At 40.9% G+C, this 22,821-nt stretch overlaps 2 protein-coding genes across 5 annotated transcripts in view; one reads left to right on the top strand and one right to left on the bottom strand.

Annotated features, from left to right (window-relative positions):
• Positions 1 to 1,393, bottom strand: part of ZNF568 (zinc finger protein 568) — a 100,947-nt gene extending 99,554 nt beyond the window's left edge. Inside the window, exon 1 of one of the 3 annotated variants that reach the window (XM_023742258.1) lies at positions 1,279 to 1,393. The gene's annotated coding sequence lies outside the window, so the exon portion shown is untranslated. The remainder of the gene's footprint in view (positions 1 to 1,278) is intronic. The other 2 variants (XM_023742256.1, XM_023742255.1) reach the window with 2 other exon arrangements.
• A 1,153-nt stretch (positions 1,394 to 2,546) lies between these two features.
• Positions 2,547 to 22,821, top strand: part of LOC105756882 (zinc finger protein 829) — a 27,796-nt gene continuing 7,521 nt past the window's right edge. Inside the window, exons 1-3 of one of the 2 annotated variants that reach the window (XM_012559041.2) lie at positions 2,547 to 2,669; positions 12,109 to 12,235; positions 12,541 to 12,636. In XM_012559041.2, coding sequence (XP_012414495.1) covers positions 2,637 to 2,669; positions 12,109 to 12,235; positions 12,541 to 12,636 — 256 coding nt within the window. In that variant the 5' untranslated portion in view covers positions 2,547 to 2,636. Of the gene's footprint in view, positions 2,670 to 10,818; positions 12,236 to 12,540; positions 12,637 to 22,821 lie in introns of those variants that run through there. The other variant, XM_023742275.1, reaches the window with a different exon arrangement.

Below are 22,821 nucleotides of genomic sequence, written 5' to 3'. Positions count from 1 at the left end.
CTCTAGGACAGAGTAGAAAATTGCCCCCATATGGTTTCTAAGAAGGGGCTGGTGGATTTGAACTGCCTGTTTTGGTTAGCAGTCAAGCTCTTAAGCATTGCGCCACCTGGTTCCAATTCTTCACTCCTAACAGGATTATACATTCACATTCTTTGCCATGTAACTTTGCCACGTTCTCCTGCTGTGGGTGTCACATACTTTACCACCCTACTGATGTTAAGCTTAGGCACGTGATGTGCTTTGGCTGATGTAATATATGCAATACTTGGGAGCAGGGGTTCTAAGGGTGTTTGCATGATGTGTTTTGTGCTCTTGTGCTTTGGTGATCCACCATGAGAAGATCCAACCACTGCCATGGAGTCAATTCCAACTCACAGCGACCCTATAGGACACAGCAGAACTGCCCCAGAGGGCTTCCAAGGCTGTAATCTTTATGGAAGCTGACTGCCACATCTTTCTCTGGCACAGCAACTGGTAGGTTCCACTCGCCTACCTTTTAGTTAGCAGCAGAGCGCTTTAACCGCTGCGTCAGCAGGCTCCTTATGAGAACCTCATGGCCTGGTAACTACTGTTCCTTTAGCCAGAGCCCCAGAAAGAACACGTGGAGCAGATCTGAACCCATCCTGAAAAAGATGCAAGCTATGCAATGAGGAAATAATGATGAGCCGGGACAGGAGACTAAAAAGGAGTGGCCAGTGAAGGGAGAACCACTAGAAACCAGATACAGAAATGCTTTTTTTTGAAGGCGTTACCAACTATGTGAAATGCTACAGAGAAGTAACACAAGAACCACACACATCATGATCACACACACCTCACCACATCCTTCACCCAATCACACACACACACACACACCACAATCACATAAACCAGAATTACGCCTTCACACACACATCCAGTCACACACACCACCATTCTCACACACCCAATCGCACACATACATCACCACCACTCAGATCACTCCCATTACTCATGCCATCATCACACACACTCTACCAGTCTCTCCGACACCCAATTCCACGTATCATCACAATCCCACACGCAGCATCACAATCATACACACCCTGTCTCCCGCCAGTTTCTGGCTCCAACAACTCCCACCGCTCCTCGAGGGCGGACTCCCACACTGAGCACCCCCCGCCCCCTTCCGGACGCCGCTACTCTGGACACTCGCGGGCCTCTCCCGAGACTCCGCCCCGTCGGCCGCCCCCGGGTCGCCCACTCCGGGCCGCTCCAGCCCCACCTCCACTCCCTGCTGCGAAAAGGCCGCTGCGTCACCTGCGGGAAGCGCCTCCGGCGCGCAGTTTCTGGGAAGTCGGGCGAAGGCGACCCGTAGGTAGGCCCGGGCCAGAGCGGTAACGCCAGACCCTCCCTCCGCACCCGCCTCGGCAGCGCCAAACAACATCTCCCAGAAGGTCCCGCGCGCCCGTAACTTCCGGTTAGGTCGCTGGTCGGGTTTCCCTTGTGGGGAGCGAGACAACGAGTTCCGTGGAGGGCGCTCAGCCCCGCGCGCGCCTCTGGCCGCGACGTAAGCTCCGAGACCAGGTTGGACGCTGAGAGGTGCAGGAGCGGTGGTAGGCTCCGGCCAGGCGCCGAGAGGCCGAACGCCATCTGTCGGTGGGAGTCCTCCAGCTGTCCTTTCGCAGGAATTGGCGTCACGCCTGGCGGGACGGTTAGATTGGTGAGGTGAGCGATCGGGGCCCTGGGAAGCGGCTCATCTCTGCAGGTCCGACCCGGGAAGGCCTGAGGTGAGGAGTCCGGAGGATGATAACGCAGCTGGGGCCTCGGGTCTCGGACCTTTGCGGGCGGAGTAGCCTGAAAAGGGGAGGTTGTGGGGTTGTGTGCGGGAAACATTGCGTGGGAGATTGTGACACTGCGGGCTTCAGTGCAGATATGGGATCCCTGTCATTGTGGGGTTGTGATTCTGTCCCCTGAATAGTGTTTTGTGACTGCGACAACGCGGGGTGCCAGCGACTACGCGGTTGTGACTGTGTGTCCCGCGGTGGGTGTGCAGTTGTAACTGTGGGACCATGTGTGGCTCTGTGTGTGCTGGCGTGGCTATACGTGTCCCCTTGGTTTAAGTGTGACTGTGCCTGTTTGTGGCGCAGTGGTTAAAGCTCTCTGCTGCTAACCGAAAGGTTGATGGTTCAAACCACCAGGCTCTCCGCGGGAGAAAGATGTGGCAGTTCGCTTTGGTCAAGATTACAGCCTTGGAAACCCTATGGGGCAGTTCTCCTCTGTCCTGTAGGGTCGCTATGAGTCAGAATTGACTCCATGACAACGGGTTTGGTTTTGATTTGGTGCCTGTACGTCTGTGGCACTGTGTAGGGGGATACGAGGTTTCTGCCAGTTGTGCGGTTTTGACTTCAGAACTCTGTCTCAGGATACCTACCTATGAGGAGCAATCAGATTCTGGCCCTGAACAGCAGTGACCTAATCCTTGCCCTGAGACACTGCGATTGGGCAGGATGCTTAACTCTTCTCTGACCTCGTTACCCTGTGTGTGATGGGTGATGGGGGCGGGGTTGGGGATGACCTCTGACCTGACCAATTTGGACACCAAGAAAAACACCATTATTGTCTCCTCCCCCAGTTCTACCCTTCTCCAGGTGAGGTGCCCAGAAGAGGAGGGAAGAATGCATGCTGAACTTCTGCAGGCAGTATCCAAGGTGTGCTGGAGTTTTCTCTTTGGTTGCCTTCTGAAAATTCTTGCTTAAAAGGTTATGTAATTTGATTATAACCAAAACCAAACCAAACTAGTTGTGACATCAATTCTGACTCATGACGACCCCTTGTGATTCAGAGTAGGACGGTACTCCATAGGGTTTTCAATGTCTGTGATCTTTTGGAAGTAGATCGCCATGCCTTTCTTCCGCGGAGCCTCTGAATGGATTCAAACTGCCAACCTTTCAATTAGTAGCTGAGCACTTAACCATTTGTGCCACCAGGGACTCCTCATTTGATTATTGTTGTTGTTAGGTGCCGTTGAGTCAGTTCCAACTCATAGCGACCATATGTACAACAGAACAAAACACTGCCTGGTCCTGTACCATCCTCACAATTGTTGTTATGCTTGAGCCCATTGTTGGCAGCCACTGTATCAGTCCATCTCATTGAGGGTCTTCCTTTTTTTTTTTGCTGACCCTCTACCAAGCATGATGTCCTTCTCCAGGGACTGGTCCCTTTTGGTAACTTGTCCAGAGTACATGAGATGAAGTCTTACCATCCTCGTTTCCAAGGAGCATTCTGACTGTACTTCTTCCAAGATAGATTAGTTCATTCTACTGACAGTCCATGGTATATTCAGTATTCTTCCCCAACACCATAATTCAAAGGCATCAGTTCTTCTTTGGTCTTCTTTATTCATTGTCCAGCTTTCGTGTCCCTATGAGGTGATTAAAACCACCGTGGCTTGATTACACCCAAACCAAACCCATTGCCATCGAGTTGATTCCAACTCATAGCAACCCTATAGGACAGAATAGAACTGCTCCATAGAATTTCCAAGGCTGAAATATTTATGGAAGCAGACTGCCACATCTTTGTTCTGGCCTTGATTATAAGTCCTTATAATGTCCCCATTGGAGAAAAGGATAGTTAGGCCTGGTATCAGATCCAATACCCCCATATACCTAATGTTTGCTTATTTGGGTAATGGCACCACTTCTGTGTGTTGAGTTCTCAGTTCTCATCTTTTTAAATACAGTATGTATCATAATTTTAAAAGAAAAACATGATTATTTTAGAGATTTTTGAAAACAGAGAATTACCATTAAAAAAAGATAAAATTTGACCATTTAGAAATAACTGGTGTTAATATTGATGTATTGCAATTATTTTTCCAAAATCAAATTATACTCCATTTACTGTTTTACAGCATAGCTTTTCACTAAAAAGTATTGTAAATATTCTCCTGTGTCATCAAATGGTCTTTGTAAATACCTTTCTTCGAAGATATGTATTATTTCTTTGTATGAATGAGCTGTGGTTTATACTTTTCTTTTATGGCATAATATAGCATACGTGCAGAAAAGTGTATAATACGTATATGTATAGTTTAACAAATAATTATAAAGGGAACCTCCTAAATAACAAACTTGTATCGGTAGTATCAGACTTTAAATCTTTGCCCAGTGTGGTGGGCAACTAATGATTTATACACCCACACATTTGCATATGTACATACATACACACACACACAGTAGATTCTCATTAGAGGTTGTTAAGTTACTCAATTTTCAAATTCTGAACCATAGCTCCTAGCCTCTGGTCATAATATTTTCATCAACTGATCGGTATTAACTGTTTTATGTGTTTCCCTTTAAAGACACCTTTTTTGATATATTGTTGATTCATTAACATTGAACTCACAGGCAACAGCACTATAATGCATGACTGAACGGAGCTTATCTGACACCCATACTTTCTCAGTAAGGCACATCCCAGCCTTCTTGTGTTTAGGAGCACTAGATAGCACATTAGCACTCTACTTAGGGGCCATTTTAGACAGCAAAGTCATCAACAAAAATATGAAAAACATGGCACTGAATTCACTGTGAAAAGGACACTTGTTTACAGTATGAGAGCTGAAACAAGAGCATTTTCTTGTTCAGCCTCAGCTGGGAACGTGTGCATTGGGCAAGTCAAATTTTTTGCTGCTCTGCACACATCCATGAATAACTGTAAAAGCACTGCGAGTGTTGATTTTGGGGTTACAAATAAATTTTAGCGAGTGGGATTCTGCATTTCACAAATACAGAATTTGCAAATAATGAGGATGGACTGTGTGGGTTTTAATTTGGACTTTCATGATTAATTACGAGATTGAACACCATTCCACATATTTATTGATCATTAGTTTTTTTCCTTTGTGACATGCCTGTTTGTAAAAATGGCATGGCAGAGACGTCTGACCTCTCTAACTTCACGAGGGGGAAGGAGAATCCAGATCAGCAGCCCAAGGCTGAGTCTTACGATGTAGAGGTCAGACATACCTCCTCTCTCTAACCTTTTACTAATTCCGACATCAACCTTCCCTCCCATGGCACTCTGCTTCTCTGCTGGGTTTGACAATTCGTTGCAATGACCACACAGAACTCTCAGACCATACTCACAGTTACGGGGTTTGTTAGGGAAGTAACAGGTTACAGTTCAGGTTCAAGAATGACTCAGAATACAATTCTATCAGGACAGCCTCTTCTCAGCCATGCCTGCAGGCAGCCTTCTCTCTGGCCCTTGGCCTCTCAGCCTGGCCTCTGCCCTGCTCAGGCAAGTGTTAAAAGTTCTTTCAGCTCTGCCTATAAGTGCCCCGAGCCACCCCACTCTGCCAGTATGTCTCGGCCCAAAGGCGCCCAGCTCTAGCTCTGTGAGTTGGCAAACCTAGCTCCACCAAGTGCCTGGAGGCACCTTACTCTGCCACCACACCTTCTGCCTGAAGGCACTCTGCTTTCTGGCTCCATGGGCTCCTGGCCCATTGTGCAGTCTCCTGCCAATCTCCTGCCACTATTGCTGCTGTTTCTCTGCCACCACTTCTTGCTGTCTTCAGTGTTACGGCTCTAGCTCTCTGTCTGTCTTCTGGTTCCAGGAACTTCTCAGCACAGGGATCCTGGGTCCAAAGAATCCGCTCCACTCCTGGCTCTTCTTCCTTGGTGGTGGCGAGATCCTCTCTTCCTGCCTCTACGGTGGCTCATTTTAAGCCTAGCAGGATGGCAAAACTAACCAATCCCTTCGTTAGGGCTCCATATACCGTATTTGCATAGTCCCTCTCAATCATTGTGTGTGAGTCACAAAGACTGTAGCTAGAAGGGCCATAATAAGCAATTCATTGCACTGCAGTGTTCAAGCTTTTCATCTATTTTTCTCTTGGGTTATCTCTTACTGATTTGTAGGAGTTCTTTATATAATTTGGGTATGAATCTTTTATTGATTATAATTTCCTACTATTTGGATTGTTTTATCACTTCCTTTAAGATGGCTTTATGAACAGAAGTCCTCATTTTAACATAGATCTATCAGTTTGTTTTCCTTCATGGTTAGTGTTTTTTGTATCTCCTTTAAGAAATCCTTTTCTGTCCCAAGGTCATGCAAATATTCTCCTCTATTTATACTTAAAGGTGTAAGTTTTGCCTTTCTCACTTAGGTATTTAATTCACTTGTAATTGGCTTTTTTATATGGTGAGGTAGGTGTCAAGTTTTTTCCCCCTTATGAATGACCATTTGTTGGAGAGTCCCTTATATTCCCACTGCTCTGCCAGTATCTCCGGTGTTCATATGTGCATGGGTTTGTTTGTGATCTCTCTAGTCTTCCATCGATCTTTTGTCTACCCCTGTGCTAGTATCACATAGTCTTGATTACTACAGCTCCTCTCTTTGAAGATAATCTGTCTTGTCTTCCTCTGGCCGTTTTTAAGATTTTCTCTCATTTATCTGTTTGGGATTTGTAGGGGTTCTTGAATTTGTGCACTAATGTCTTTTATTAGTTCTGGAAAATTGATAGCCATCATCTCTTGAAATATTGCTCCTGCCTCATTCTCTCTTCTCCTTTTCAACCCTAATTAAACACTAGTTAGAATTTCTCATTCTTTCCTTTTTGTCTCCTAACCTCTTTTTGGTATTTAGAGCTGATACTTATAGTTCATATCAAAGCAAGATTAAGCAGAAGAACCTCGCCTCGTCTTAGCAGGGGCCACTTACCTCGCGGAGGGGGCCGTCAGCATGACAGGCAGCTGGAAGCTTTTGGATCCCTCCCCCAAGTGGTAGTAAACCTATCTTCATTCAGTTTGCGTTTCAACACTTCTAATCTTGGGGAACTCACTAAATCATACGGCTGTCCATTTACCTTATAATTATTTTATCTGAAATTACAGGGTACAAGGGTAGACTACTCAGAACAGGGATAGTGTTTTCTCAAGGTATAGAATTGGTACTCTGAGTGGACTTCCTCTCAATCAAAACAAACGTGGGCGTTTGGTACAGATGCAGAGAGCATTAGGATAAGAATCAGTCTATTAAGCTTAAGGCCTTTGTATCTGAATTCCTGTAGAAAAGGATCATGTCTTCCCAATCTATCTCCTGTGCCAAAGACCAGGGTGTCTGCTTCCCCTCTCCCTGTCCCATCTGCCTCTCACTACATTCACTACCTGTACAGTGAGGATTAGTGTCTAATGCTAATGGGAATGACTCTAGAGAGGCAGTATAGTATAGTAGAAAATAAATTTTAAAAGGAGTAAGATGAATTTTGTTCTCAGAAGGCAACCTAAAGTTTAATCCAGAAATATTTGAATCATCTGCAGTAAAATCAGAGAAAACACAAGGATATGCACCATTATTAGTGTTTAACATTGTCTGGAGGTAATAACCAAAGCAGTTAGGCAAGAGAAAAAAGAGAGGTTAAAAATTAGAAAAGAAAATGCAAGATTATCACTTTTTACAGATGGTGTGACTTTGTATCTGGAAAACCAAATCAGTTTATAACTAGCACTTTGAAATAAGCAGGACTTCAAAGGAAGCAAGCAAAAGAAGTTGCTTTATTTTTCCCATAATTTCCACACTCAACCCTCTCCCTCTCTGTGGGCTAATAATTTTGCCGCCCTGAATGAAAACTAGTAGAGGCCCTATGATTGTTTTGAACACTCTTAGGTATCCCTTGGTCATTTTCAGTTACAAGATCTGTATCATTTTAGTAATTAAACAATATCTAGTTCCGTGTGATAATATGGAAGCTTCATTTAAAGCCACTCTGAGCTCAGGCTTGCTTCAAGCTAGATACTTGCAGAACAAAAAGGGGGGCATTCTAAGCTTTTCTGTCTCCTCACCCTGCACTTGTCTTTCTCCTGCTCACCCGGCGGCGTCTGGCTCCTTGGGATTGGAACACAGGTAGGGAAGAGGAGGTAAGGAGAACAGTCTTACTTGAGTGCTACTGGTCTTTCTTGCCTGATGGGTGTTCAACACTGCCTCCTTTTCTCATGGTGTGCTTTTGTGATTTTCTCAGAGAAGACTCTGCTGGCAACCTCTTAATTGTACTTTCTGTGATGTGGGCAGCACCTCTCTTCAAAATGATTACAATACCTGTCTTTGGGCATCCTGTGATCACCTCCTTTGTTGGGGTCACATTGTCCCTTCATGGGGCCCACATCCACGTCTGGTCCAAGGAGGGAAATAGGTACCAGTCTCTGTGCCCTTAAACTCCAGGGAAAACAGCAAAATTTCTTCCAAAGAATCTCACTGTTCCACTTTGGGCTCTGGAGTCTTGCTTGGCGTCAGGTGAGGGAGAAGCACCCTCCTTCCTCCTATGGGACAAGAATGCATTACACACTAACAGCTTTACAAAAATAGACGTCTCACCTAAAGACAGTCTTTGTTCTTGGACTTTACGACCTCTGAAATACCCTTGAGGTAGGTATTGAACTAAGTAAGGGTCACAAAACCAATTTTTAGTCACCAACTTTGCAAGTCCTGCATAGATGGTCCAGATCTTCATTTGGAATATGGGGTACTTGGCACCTATTGTTTCCACTCTGGAGACTTTCAACAAAACTGACAGGCACATTCTGACATCTTTTAGACAGAAAACTAGTAAAAGTAATAAGAGACTTAAGGAAGATCCAAAATCAACATGCAGAAATCAATAAACTCCACATATACAAACAACAGACGTGGAAGATTCATTGGAGTAAAAACCCATTTACAAAAGCTACAAAAAAGAAGAAAGAGATCTAGGAATAATCTCAATAAGAACATGCCTGATCTGCATGAAGAAAGCTTTACAGTATTTTTGAGGAAAACAGAAAATGTAAACAAATGGAAAGACATACCATGTTCTAGAAAAGCAAGAGTCACCATTATAAAGATGTCAAAACTCCTTACATTAAAATCTAATTTTATATGAAATCCCAATAGAAAAACCAGTTGTTTTTTTAACAAAATTGTCCAGGGGTTGGCAAACTTTTCTTACAGGGCCACATAGTGAATGTTTCAGGCTGTGACTTTAGTGAATTTCAGGGCAAGGAAGGTCTTTTTATCCAGAAGCTATGAAAGAAAAGATTAATAAATTTTTCTGTTTTCCGTGGCAAAAACTCCATAAGCAGAATAAAAGAGAAATATCACATATCAGAAGCAGAAAGTAAAAACAAGGAGCACTAAGAATGGGAAGGCTGATTAACTTTTTGAGCTTGGAAGTGAGAAAACTTCATTCCATTTATTCAGTAAAATCTTTGATCCTGCTGGGTCGGCAAGGCTTTGTGCTCCAGGTACAAGAGTCCCCATATGTGGGGCTGGCTCAGGCAAGCTCCTTGTGCTCCTGGTACAAGAGTCCCCATATGTGGGGCTGGCTCAGGCAAGCTCCTTGAACTAGGATTGTCTGCTCAGGGCAGGTCATTTGCTCTTTGGACCCAGATTAGCATCACTGAGGATGGGCACTGATCTGGTCTGAATATTTGCCATTGAAGCAGGTACTTGGATTGCTTGGAGCTGTAGGAGAGAAGAATCTGAGTCTGTCTCCCAGCCAGACTCAGTTGCCTAGTATTTTCTTGGGCAAAGTAAGGCCTAGAGGCTCTGGGTTTGGGAAGGAGGAAGGAAGAAATGGAGAGATTTGTCCATTTCCTCTCCAACAGGCCTTCATGTGTTTGTATGGAATAGGCAGAGTGGACAAGGATGGAAGCAAGGAAAAGCCCGTTTTAAGCTGATTATTCTGGTTGTTGTGGTCTCTCAGGGATTCCTTCACCTCCCCTAGCCTCTGGACTGTGCCCTTTTCTTTGTCGTCATTGTGTGTCCTCGAGTTGATACCAACTCACAGCAACCTTATAGGACAGTAGAACTGCCCCCATAGGGTTTCCTAGGCTGTAATCTTTATGGGAGCAGATTGCCAGGTCTTTTCTCCCACGGAGTGGCTGGTGAGTTTGAACTGCAGACCTTTTGGTTAGCAGCCAAGTGCTTAACCATTGCGCTACCAGGGCTCCTCACCCTTTTCTCTAAGGCCATGTAAACATTTGCTTCCTTATCCTGACATCTGGCTACCAGGGTCCTCCTATAGGAGCCTAGTTCCCACTTCCTCCCATTCCAGCCAGAGAACTCTGGACCTTCCCCTGGTGTTCCCTTCTCTTGTCAGCCAGTGTCCCTGACAGAATAAAAATACATTCTCTTGAGGGAAATGAGAATATATTTGTTGAATTCACCTGCCGTTATCAGGATAATGATTTAATGGGATGGTAATGCGATCTTGGGTGGAGCACACGCGGGACAGCTGTGATCACTGCAGGCCTAGGACCCACATTCTAGTGTGGGACTAGTTCTGGTCTATGAGACTTTTTAGGATTGGGAGTGCCATTGATGGTGTGTATCGCTGGGGAACACATGAGAGGCGGACATCAAGGACAAGGCCCAAGTTGAGGTTGAACAGGCAGTTTAGTTTCTGAGAAAACTCTGTGAGTTTGGATCTTCTTCCTTTAGTGACCCAGGAACTAGGAAAATTTATAATTGAAATGATGAGTAATTATAAGTAAGATCAACCTAAGGCATAAATTGGAAATTATGTAGCCAGTTCTGCCGAAACAAAATGTCTGAACAGGAGAAGTTTATTCGATAATACCTATATTGTGGAAAATTCTGCCCCCGATAAAATTATAAAATTAAAGAATTTGTGTTAGTGGAGAATAATTATTGTAACAGTCATAAGAGAACTACAGATTTCAAGAAATTTATATTGTGCTGCTTTCTAAGTAGTGATATTTTAAATTGATATTTAACCAATTTTACATTTTAAAAATGTTAAAGGATTTACAATGAAAAATGGCAGGGCCCTGTCCCACTGCCCCACCCCGTGCCCCCCAGATGGCTACCCTCTACTCTTCTTGTGATTTTTCTTATAATTCTAATTAATATTTCTATTTTTCTATTTTTGAATAGGAGTTTTCTAGTGAGTTCCTTGCAGGTAGATGTGGACTGAGATTTCCCATACCACAGTACTCATTTCCTGTCCCCACAATAGGGTTATATCACAATTTTTCTTTCAATCATTGCTATCTGCATGCTTAAAAACCAGACCTGCTGCTGTTCAGTCAGTTCCGACTCATAGCAACCCACATGCTTAGAACCCTGCAAATGTGTTAATCCAGCCAAGTACTGCATTAGGCTCTTGCCTTTTCTGATTTTTATTTTTCTGAGAGCTCTTTGTATGTGTTGCTGATTTTCATCCAGCTTTTCCAACACGGCTGTCACTTGCCTTTCAGTAATGTTTTCCACGTGATCAGACATAAGAACTCCTTATTTTTCCCTGGAGACCTCTTTCCCGTAGACTTCTGCCCTCCTGTTCCCAGATACTGGTCTGTAGGTCTGCGGCCAGACGCTGTTCTGTGACTTGCCTTTTACAGTTGTACTGAGACTTTGCTTCACCATTCTCATGTTAGTTTTCCCGTGTCTGAGTGTAACACCTTTCCTTTTTTTCAGTTTACTCCCTAGGTTTGATGGAGCATATAGTCCTTAGCTTCCTAAGAAAAGCTACATAGGAGATAATTTTATCATTTTTTGCAGGTCTAGAAATGTCTTGATTCAGTCTTCACACTAGCTTGGTAATTTGACGAGGTTTAGAATTCTAGGCCAGAATTGTATTTCCTTTGTAGTATTAAAGGAATTGCTTTGCTTTCTTACTATTTCAGATGGTTCTGTTGAGAAGTCCATTGCATTTTGATTTCTGAAATTTTATGATATGTATTTTCTTTCTGGAAGCTTTTATAAAGTTTTCTTTTTCCCTAATATACTGAAATTTCACCCTAAAATATATTGTAAGATGTTTTTTAAAGTCCATCATGTTTTTTCCTCACTTGGATCTTAAAAGGGAAAAGGAAAGGAAGAAGGAACTCACATTTATGAAGACTTTAGTATGTGCCAGGAATTGAGCTGGGTGCTTGTGTTTCATCTCACTGGAAAAGTCCATTTGTATGTTTCTAGACAGATCCCTCTGTACACAAGAGATAAGTTTTCTACTGATATAATAGGATGCCAGCCCCTTCAGTTTGCTCACTAATCCTGTTTTCTGCTGAACCCTCCATTGCCTCCTCTAATGCCATTTTTTTCTTCCCTCCTTCCATTGTGAAAGCATGTTTGTTGTTTCAGGGGTTAATGATGTTCAGGGATGTGTTCATAAACTTCTCTCTGGAGGAATGGGAATGCCTGGACTCTGGTCAGATGGATTTATACACAGAAGTGATGTTGGAGAATTACAGCAACCTGGTTTCAGTGGGTAAGGATGACTGTCCCCCAAAATGTAGTCTGCCCTCAGGAACATCTCCTTCATTGTGAATTACTCGTTTCAAGTAACCAGCTGAACTTCTTGCTCCCTGTTCCCAAAGGAATGGTTTGAGTTGGAATGGAATGGAAGAGTTGCTGACGGGCAGCTCCAATGGGCTGCGGCTGAAGCTTGATCTTCTCCATCTTTCTCTGGTCCTTCCTGTAGTGTCATCTTTTCCTTGATCATCAAGGGAGTGGATCTCATTTCTGGGAGGACACCCACAGCATAACAATGTCCCATGTCTTTCTTGCAAGCAGGACTTTCCAGTTCTAAACCAGCTGTGATCTCCTTATTGGAACAAGGAAAAGAGCCCTGGATGGTTGACAGAGAACTGACAAGAGGCTTGTGTTCAGGTAAGCGAGGATGATCTGGCAGGAAGCAAGACACTTAGGCGATAGCACCTCTGAGATGTTATCCAGAAGGTCCTCTCAGAGGCCCAACGCCTCCCTAGGAGCTTTCTGGCTTTTTTTTCTCTTATACTTCCTTTACATTTCAGCATAGCAAGTGCCTTCCTTCTTCATATCCAAGGCAATTATTCTGTCTACATTTTAGATTTCATTCCTTCTTAGGATTTGCTGTATTTAGACTTGGTAAAAGTAGATACTTCTACCCCCTCCCCCAAAGAATTGCATGTGTGTAAATGTTGTGTGTGTGTGTTCTTTTTCTCTCCCTGCACTGATCTTTAGCTATTTTCCAGTTGTTAACTTATTTGACCTGTTTGTCTTAGATTTAGCAGTTCCTCCTTTTCTTTATCCAACATTTGATTTTCACTTAAAAAAAAATTCAGATGTAACAATCATATAGAAAACTACACAGGATTATGATTGAACAGCATGATAAATTATGCAAAGTGAATGCGCTCATGTAGCCACCATTGAGGACGAGAAACAGAACATTGCTACCACCTCGTAACCCCTCTGTGCCCCTCCTGGTCACTGACCACTTTGTCCTCCCCCAAAATAACCATCCAGACTTCTAACACCGTGGATTAGTTTTGCCTGTTCTTGAACTTTATGTAAATGAAATCATACAGTATGTATTCTTTTGCTTTTGGCTTCTTTTGTTCAACATTATGTTTGTACAGTACACTGACGGTGTTGCGTGTACCTGATGTTAGTTCATTCCATTTCTGGATTGCATTCCATTTTATGAATGTGTTATAAATTATGCATCCTTTCTGCTGGTAACATTGGGTTGTTTCCAGTTTTTAGCTGTTGTACATAATGCTGCTCTGAACATTCTTGTACATACCTTTGGTGAACATAATTTACAGACTTCTGTTCAACACATAACTAGGAGTGGAATCGCTGGGTAATAGGATATGCGTAGTTCAACTGCAGTAGATAATACCAGTTTTCCAAAGTGATTGTACCAATTTACACTTCCACCAGCAGTATGGGAGTTGCCATTACTAATTGTTGGTATTGCCAGACCTTTTAATTTTAGCCATTTAGCCATTCTGGGGTGTGTGTGTGTGAGAGTAGTAGTATGTCACTGAGGTTTTTATTTGTATCTCTCTGAGGTTGAGCCACTATTCATGTGGATTGTCATTTGAATATGCTCTTTTGTGACATCCTTGTTTAAGTTTCTTGGCTAAATTTATTGGGTTGTCTGTCCTTTTTTATTGATTTAAAGAAGTTCTTTATATGTTCATGAAATGAGCCCATTATTGGTTATATGTGATGTAAACATCTTCTATCACTTTGTAGTTTAGCTTTTTATACTCTTAATAGTGTCTTTTGATGAACAGAAGTTTTTTATTTTAATGTAGCCAAGGTTATCTATTTTTTCCTTTATTAAAAAACAAAAATAAAAAAATCCATTGCCGTGAGTCGATTCCAACTCATAGCGACCATATAGGATAGAGTAGAACTGCCCCACGGGGTTTCCAAGGAGTGGCTGGTGGATTTGAACTGCTGACCTTTTGGTTAATAGCTGTAGCACTTAACCACCGTGCCACCAGGGCTCCTTTTCCTTTATAATAGGTGATCTTTGTGTCCTGTATAGGAAATCATTGTCTACCCCAAAGTCATGGAGATACACCCTGTGTTGTAGTAGCTTTATTGCTTTACCTTTTACATTTAGATCTGCAGGTCCCTGGAATTGATACCTATGTGTGATGTGAATGGTGAGAGTTAAGTTTCATGTTTTTCATGTGGACATCTCGTTGACCCGGCACTGTTTATCGAAAAGACTTTTTTCCCACTCTCTGTAGGGCCATCTTTGCCATAAATGAAGTGTTCCTATGTTTGTGAATCTGTCTCTGGATTCTGTTCGTTCCGTTACCTTTTTTGTCTGTCTTTGCTCGAGTACCACACTGTCTTAATCCTGGGTTACATAAAAGAGCCAATCTGGCCTCTGTGTGGTAGCCCCCAGGTGGTTTATTTCTGCATAGCAAGCTGGGGTCCATTGGCCTAGAAAGCCCACCATCACCCAACTCAAATTTTACACATCCAGTTGTTTTAAAAGTAGTCCAAATAAGCATATTTGTAGCCATTTACAGCCTAGCTATTTTGCATACCCTGTGAAGCTGTGCCCAGCATCTGCCAGCCACAGATAAGACAAATTCGATAAAGACCCCAGGCCACTGCTGCCCTTCAGAGCTCTCTGACCTAGAGACTCAATGTTGCTGCTTAGAGACCTCGCCTGCAGACACAAGATCTCTCTGCTTTTCCTCTCCCACCTGAAGTTCCTTGCCCTCTTCCCCCCCAGTGGCCCTCCACACTGCTTGCCTGTGGAGGCTCTCATGTTGCGAGGGACTGCCCCCGCATGCAATGCCTGTCAACGTTGGCCCCAGTAAAGAGCTTGTTTTGCAACACTGCCCTCTTGAAGTCATATCTTTTGCTGTAATCAGCCCTGAAATCCCTTGAACTTACTCCATACTGTAGCATGTAATCAGTCTTGAGATCTGGTAGAGCAAATTGTGCTCTTGTCTTAAAAATTTGCCTTTGTACTTTCATGTGCATTTTAGGATTCGCTTGTTAACATTTACACAGACACTTACTGCTGTGACTTTGAGGCTGAAGTGAATCTACAGATCAGTTTGAGGACAATCAACATCATTAAATATTAAATCTTGCAAAAACATTTGATTTTTTAAATTTGTGCAGGTAGTCTGCTAGGTGCTGCATAGTTTATAAAATATGTAGGCTTATTCACAAACTCACTGTCTAATGGGGGAGCTAGAACATTTCTGTAAATAATTTCCACAAAGTAGAATCTTCAAAAGTTCAAGTAGGAACGTAAAAGGAAAGTTATAAAAGAGTCAAAAAATACAGACATGGAATTGATTCAAGTAGAAGAAATAGTTGGAGCCTTGGAAGTGGACATCATCACCTATAGAGATGAATATAGAATATCCATGCCTGTATTGAGATTGAGAAGCAATTCAACAAAACTCTAGGAACCTAGGCAGGAGTTTGTGAACCTTCACTCTTTCCCGGCCGTCAGTATATCTCAGCTACTCTGAAGCCTTTATTTGTCTTCTACCACTTTTCCTCCCTGCCAGTTGGCTAATTTACCCTCTGCTGTGTCTTCCTTTGACCTCATACCTTACTACTTACTCGGGGTCTGTTTATGATTTTTTTTGTTTTTTAAAATGTTTTTTTCATCAAGTTAAAATTTGCATAGTATTAAAAAGCTTATATTAGTTAATGTCTTTGAGTTGTACACTTAAAAATGATTAAAATGCAAATTTTCATTATATATATTTTACCACAATAAAATAAAAGCTTATGTTGAGAAAAATCAGTCTCTTTTTTCATCTATGTGTTTCCTTCTCCATTACCCCAGTCCCACTCATCAGAATAAATTTTAGCTGTTAGCTTGATATTTGTAGTAATTCATATTTTGTACCGTATACTTATATTGTAATTTTATGAGATAGTAAATGTAAAAGTATCTCTTGTTGTCTTACGCTGGTAGTTGAGGCTGGGTTCCTACAACTGCCACATAATTCTTTGTTATATCAGTATTCGCAGTTCATATTAGAATTATACAAATATTTTTACAAGTGTCCTTTGATAGCGTCTTAACATGCATCCCCATTGCTGATATGTATTACTCTCATTTTTATTGTAGTTTATAATTTCCATTTTGATATGTTTGCTAAATAAGAGTCATTTAAGGGTGTTTTAATATGTTCTTCCCACGACCAAACCCTAGATTGAGAATAAACCCATTAAAACTGAGATGTCGTTTATACCTAAACTATCTCTTTTGCATTTGGAATAACTAGTTTTCTAAGACCACCACCTGTCTGTTGGTTTGTCATACTGTGGTGGCTTGCATGTGCGTGTTGCTGTGATGCTGAAAGCTATGTGACTGGTATTTCAAATACCAGCAGAGTTACCTGTGGTGGACAGGTTTCAGCAAAGCTTCCAGACTTAAACAGCCTGGCAGTCTACTTCCAATAATTGACCAATGAAAACCTACTGGATTGCGACAGAATATTATCTGATAGAGTGGCGGAAGATGAGCCCCAGGTTGGAAGGCACTCAGAATACACAGTGGCTGCAATGGACTCAAGCCTACTGACAATTGTGAAGATGGCGCAGGACTGAGCATGTTTTGTTCTGTTGTACATGGGTTACCATGAGTTGAAGGTAGTTTGATGGCAACTGACAAAACAACAGTTTTAAAGAAAAAAATGATTACCTTTTTTCTTGATAACAAAAACGCATCCATTACATCTCTGCTACCATTATCCCCAGATAGCCTCAGCTACTCATATCAATTACAATCCTAAACAGAGTAGCAAAGTTTCAAAGTCATGTGATATTATCCCCCATAGCGACCCACATCCCATTAAAGCTTATAAAGGGACAAAAACGAATGTGTTGGTTTACATTACTCAAAGGTATAGCTACTCTCTAACATGAAAAATAACCAGGCATATATAGTAACTAATGATTACATAGAAAAATGATGCTTTGGGACCAAGGTTTTAATATTTTATGCTATGTATTATTCTGATTTATAGCATTATTCTGATTTAATAGTCCAAGGTCTTAAAGTTAACTAAGAATCTTAGGTACTGTGTTTAATCAGACACTACAGAGCAACACAATTCCTTTTTTAAAAAATAACATTGAGGTGAAATTTTTATAAAATTAACCATTTTAAAGTCAACAATTCAGTGGTATTTTAGTATTTTCATAATGTTGTGTAACCATCACCACTGTCTAGTTCCAAAACATTTCCATCCCTCCAAAACCCCTTACTCATTAACAAGTTCCTCCCCTTCCCCAACCCCTGGCAACCAATACTCTGTATTCTGTCTATGGATTTATCTATTCTGAGTTTTTCGTATAAATGGAATCATACAATATGTGACCTTTTGTGTCTAGCTTCTTTAACTTGGCATAATGTTTTGGATATTCATCCACATTATAGCATGTAACAGTACTTTGTTTCCTTTTATGGCTGAATAATACTTTCCATGAATTTCTTTATCCATTCATCTGTTAATGGACATTTGGGCTGTTTCCACCTTGTGCCTATTGTGAATAGTGCTTCTGTGAATATGCCTGTACATGTAGTTGTTTGAGTACCTGTCTTCAAGTCTTTTGGTTATACATCTAGGAATGGGATGGCAGAGTCCTTTGGTAATTCCATGTTTAATTTTTTGAGGAATCGCCCAACTGTTTTCTATAGCAGCTCAACCATTTTACATTCCCACCAGCAGTGTACAAAGGTTCCAGATTATCCACAATCTCCGTAACACTTGATATTTTCTTTTTTTAAATGATAGCCATCCTAGTGGTTATGAAGTAGTATCTCATTGTGGTTTTGATTTGTAGTTCCTGGGTGGCGCAGATAGTTAAGGGCTAGACTACTAACCAAAAGGTTGGTGGTTCAGACTCAGAGGTGTCTCAGAAGTAAGGTCCAGTGATCTGCTTCCAAAAGGTCACAGCTTCGAAAACCTGATGGAGTGCAGTTCTTCTCTGCACACTTGGGGTCACTGTGAGTCAGAATTGACCGCAGCATGTTCTTTTTTTATTTGCATATCCCTAATGAATGATGGTGGATCATCTTTTCATGTATTTGTTGGCCATTTGTGTATCTTTTTTACAGAATGTCAAGTCTTTCGTCCATTTTTAAATTGGGTTGTTTCTCTTTCTGTTTTTGAGTTGTGTTCTTTATGTATCCCGGATTCTAGACCCTTATAAGATGGGCCCAGTTTCTTCACATCCTTGTCAACACGTTATTATCTGTATTTTTGCCATCCTAGTGGGTATGAAGGAGCCCTGATGGTGCAGTGGTTAAACGCTTGGCTGCTAACCTAAAGGTCGGCAGTTTGAACCCACCAGCTGCTCCACGGGAGAAAAGACCTGGTAATCTGCTTCTGTAAAGATTATGGCCTATGGGGAAGTTCTACTCTGTCATACAGGGTTGCTATGAGTCGGAATCGACTTGACAGCACCTAACGACAACAACATAAGATATATAATTTGCAAATATTTTCTCCCATTCTGTTGGTTATCTTTTCACGTTCATGATAATGTCCTTTGATGCACAAAAGTTTTGAATTTTGATGTACTCCAATTTATTTTTCCTTTTGTCACTCCTGCTTTTGGTGTTGTAGCTAAGAATCCATTGCCAAATAAAATGTCCTGAAGATTTACCTGTATGTTTTCTTCTAAGAGTTTTATAGTTTTAGGTTTTATGTTTACTTTGTTGGTCCATTTTAAGTTAATTTTTATATATGTTGTGAGGTATGGGTCCATCTTCATTCTTCTGCATGTGGAAATCCAGCATTATTGAAAAAACTATTCTTCCCGCCTTGAATGGACATAGCATCCTTGTCAAAAATCAGTTGTCCGTGAATGTATGGGTTTGGTCTTTCAGTTTTATTACATTGGTTTATATGTTTATTCTTACACTGGTACCACAGTGTTTTGATTACTGTAGCTTTGTAGTGCATTTTAAAATTGGGAAGTGTGAGTCCTTTGTTCTTTTTCAAGATTGCTTTGGTTATTCGGGGTGTTAAAACAAAAGTCTTATTAAGCCAACAATAGAAATAGATTGAAGTTTATTGAATATACAGTTTGCAAATCAGGGTAACATTTCGACTACAGTGTCTAAAATATTCCAAAGATGAGAAGAACTTCCCAAATTTTTATACCAAATCTTACTGGCATTGCCATGGAAAAAGGGGTGAGAACAGAACTGATAAACAAATCTGTGGTCAGGAAGGATTTCCATACAGCATTGTCTTAAAGAACAATTAAAATAATTTTACTGAATTATCCTAAACATAGCTCCTAGTCTGATGTTTGGAGTCTGTTTCCCGAAACTGACTGAATTCTTCAAAAGAGCACAACGCCCAAAGCAAAATGGTCTTAACTAGTTTATCTAGACCATTGTTTCACTCAAAAAAGGCTTTTAGGAACCAGTGTTTTCAAGGCTCAGGGTTCAGAAAGACACCTAAGGGCAATAGCCCGTTTGGGTTACCCCAACTTCCATGACAGCTAGAAATCTAGATTCTGGGAGAATTAAAACAATTTTGTCAGGGGGCTCCTGGCAATTCCATATGGCTTTTGCACTTCTGTAAAAAAGGCTGTTGGAAGTTTGATAGGGATTGTGTTGACTCTAGAGATCACTTTTAGTATTGACATTTTAACAATATTAAGTCTTCCAATCCATGAACACAGGATGTCTTTCCGTTAACCATTTGAGGAACTGCCAGCCTGTTTTCCAAAATATCTGCACAATTTTACATCCCACCAGCAGTTACCAGGGTTCCAATTTCTCCACATCCTTGCTAGCACTTGTTATTATCTTTTTTATTTTAGCCATCCTAGTGAGCGTGAAGGAACCCTAGTGGCCCAAACCGTTAAGCGTTTGGCTGCTAACCGAAAGGGTGGCAGTTCAAACCCACCCAGAAGTTCCACAGGTGAAAGACCTGGAGATCTGCTTCCGTAAAAATTACAGCCAAGAAAACTATGGGGCAGTTCTACTCTGTCAAATGTGGTTGCTGTCAGTTGGAATCTACTCAACAGCACCCGACAACAGTGGGTGTGAAGTGGTATCTTATTGACCAATGATGTTGAACATCTTTACATGTGCTTGTTGGCCATTTGTATATCTTCTTTTGAGAAATGTCTATTCAAGTTCTTTGCCCATTTTTTTTTTTACTGGATTGTCTTTTTAGTATCGAATTTTAAGGGTTCTGTATATGTTCTATATATATATATATATATATATATGTTTCCCTTATGGTATAATTTTCAAATTTTTCAGTATTTTCAAATATTTTCTCAAGTCCTGTGTGTTGTCTGTTCACCTTTTTGAAGATGTCCTTGAGGCACAAAAAGTTTTTAATTTTGTTGAAGTCCAATTTATTTTTTCTTTGGTTGCTTGTGCTTTTACTGTGAGCTCCCTTAATTTAAGAGCCTTTACAATGTAATTTACTAGTACTTTCTGGAGGCAGGAAAATACTTCACACTCGCTGTCTTGGTGGTTAGAGATTTTTCACAATTATAGACACAAAGAGAGCTTTCAACTTCAGTTCTGCAACTTTGACCATGAATCAGTAAACAAAGAACTGAAGAACTCACTGTTCTAGATCTCTAGTGTTTGTTCTCCTTTCCAGTAGGCACAAAATATTACAGATATAGAAGAAAGATTTTAAAACAAACAAAAAAACACATTCTCTGCTGTCTCACCCAACAATAAGGATCCCCAGATAACTGGAACAGATTTCCACCATCCATTCAACAGAAATCATCATAAAATTGGATTCCTAATCATTATAACTTACAGCTTTGCACGAGCCAGAACCAAAACTAGACTTGGCCCCAAAACAAAAACACATTGAGGGAAAGACGATGATAGAGAGTGAACAAAAATAGAGTTTTGTTGCTGGCTGGGATTCACTTTGGCAGCCAAGAAGAGAAGATGTGCCTGGGCTTCATAGCACATGAGGTTCACTTTCCAGGCAACACAACTTAATTGACTGCTCAGTGGGATCTTCAAAATTCTCAGACTGCAACTTTCAAAAGTTAAAAACATGACTCGTATAAGCATATGATAAGCATGTTTCAAAGGATTATTTTGCTCATTAACAAAAGCATAGTAAAGCTGATTCGAAGGGTCTAGGAGAGATTGAGTTCATACATTCACCAAACAAAAGAATGCAGAAATAACATCACCAAGTAAGATACAAAATTGTTTTACAGGGCAGTAAAACCATAATCTTCAGGTTATTTTTTCACCAGAAAAATCACTTGCAAGTTACCAGTCTTCTTCAAATTAACATGTAAATAAATGTAACAGAGCCTGGGCCCTAATCAGTAGTAAATTACACAAACGTACATTTCCCTAGAGAATTAAATAATCCCCAAATGGATGTTAGATGATACATTAATATGACATTGGAAGACATGCAGTAGTCATCCTTTTACATTGTTTCAAGTTTTGAATCATTTTCCTTACCAGGGATATCTCCCCAAAGGTGGAGCATGTGTGTACCTGTTTGACGAAGTAGTACCAGACAGCTCTATAGAATGGTAGCACAGGCCCACACCCCCTCCAGCAATGCCGAAGAGTGTCTGTGTCCCCGCCCACACTTGTCATTATCCAGCTGTCTACTTTCCCAAGTTCAGTGGGTGAAATGTGATCTCCCATTTTACTTTAATTTGCATTTATAATTGCTAATGAACATGGACATCTTATATGCTTATTAACCTTTTAGTCTTGTTCATAACCTTTCTATTTTTATTAAGGTCAGTAACTTTCTCAATTGGGTTGCAAGTATCTTGTCTATTTTTTGTGCATTAAATTTATCCATGGTGTCCTTAATTTAACAGAAATCCTTAATTTTTACGTATTCAAATTCATATTTTTTGCCTTATGGTTTGTGCTTTTGGAGTTTTATTTATCTTGGCTTGTCTATTTCATAAATATTTTCTTCTGTAAACTATGGATTGACCTTTCACATTATATATTTGGTCCATTTGGAGTAAATCCAGTTAGATGGTGGTAGGCAGGGATCTAGGGTTTTCTCCCCATATACTGAACCAGTTTTCTCTCTACCACCCATTAAAAATTTTGTGCTTTCTTCATTAATTTGTAGTGATAGTTCTATTGCATAAGGAATTCTCATATATACATGGGTATATAGGAATCTGTTCTCTGCTTTTGATATATTTGTCTGGATTTATGCCAGTACCAGAATGTTTTTAAGTCTTGAGGTATTTCTTAAGATCTGAAAGAACAAGCTCTCTTTTACTCTTGTTTTTTTATATCCAAGATTGACTTAGCCTCTGATGTACTTTTGTTCTTCCATATAAAATTATAAATTTATTGAGTCACTCAAAAATATCCAACTGGTATTTGGATTGGGATTACTTTGAATTCATAGATTAATTTGGAGAGAATATCTCTAATATTAAATTGTGCCTTTCAGGAACATGGAATATTTCTTTTTTTTTTATAAACTCTTTCTTTTTTTTTAAATTGTACTTCAGGTGAAGGCTTACAGAACAAATAGTTTCTCATGAAACAGTAGTACACATATTGTTTTATGACATTGG

Source organism: Trichechus manatus, unplaced genomic scaffold (genome assembly GCF_000243295.1).
Source record: "Trichechus manatus latirostris isolate Lorelei unplaced genomic scaffold, TriManLat1.0 scaffold00207, whole genome shotgun sequence".
In the NCBI taxonomy this organism is placed as follows: Eukaryota; Metazoa; Chordata; class Mammalia; order Sirenia; family Trichechidae; genus Trichechus; species Trichechus manatus.
This window is presented reverse-complemented; position numbering and strand designations above follow the sequence as displayed.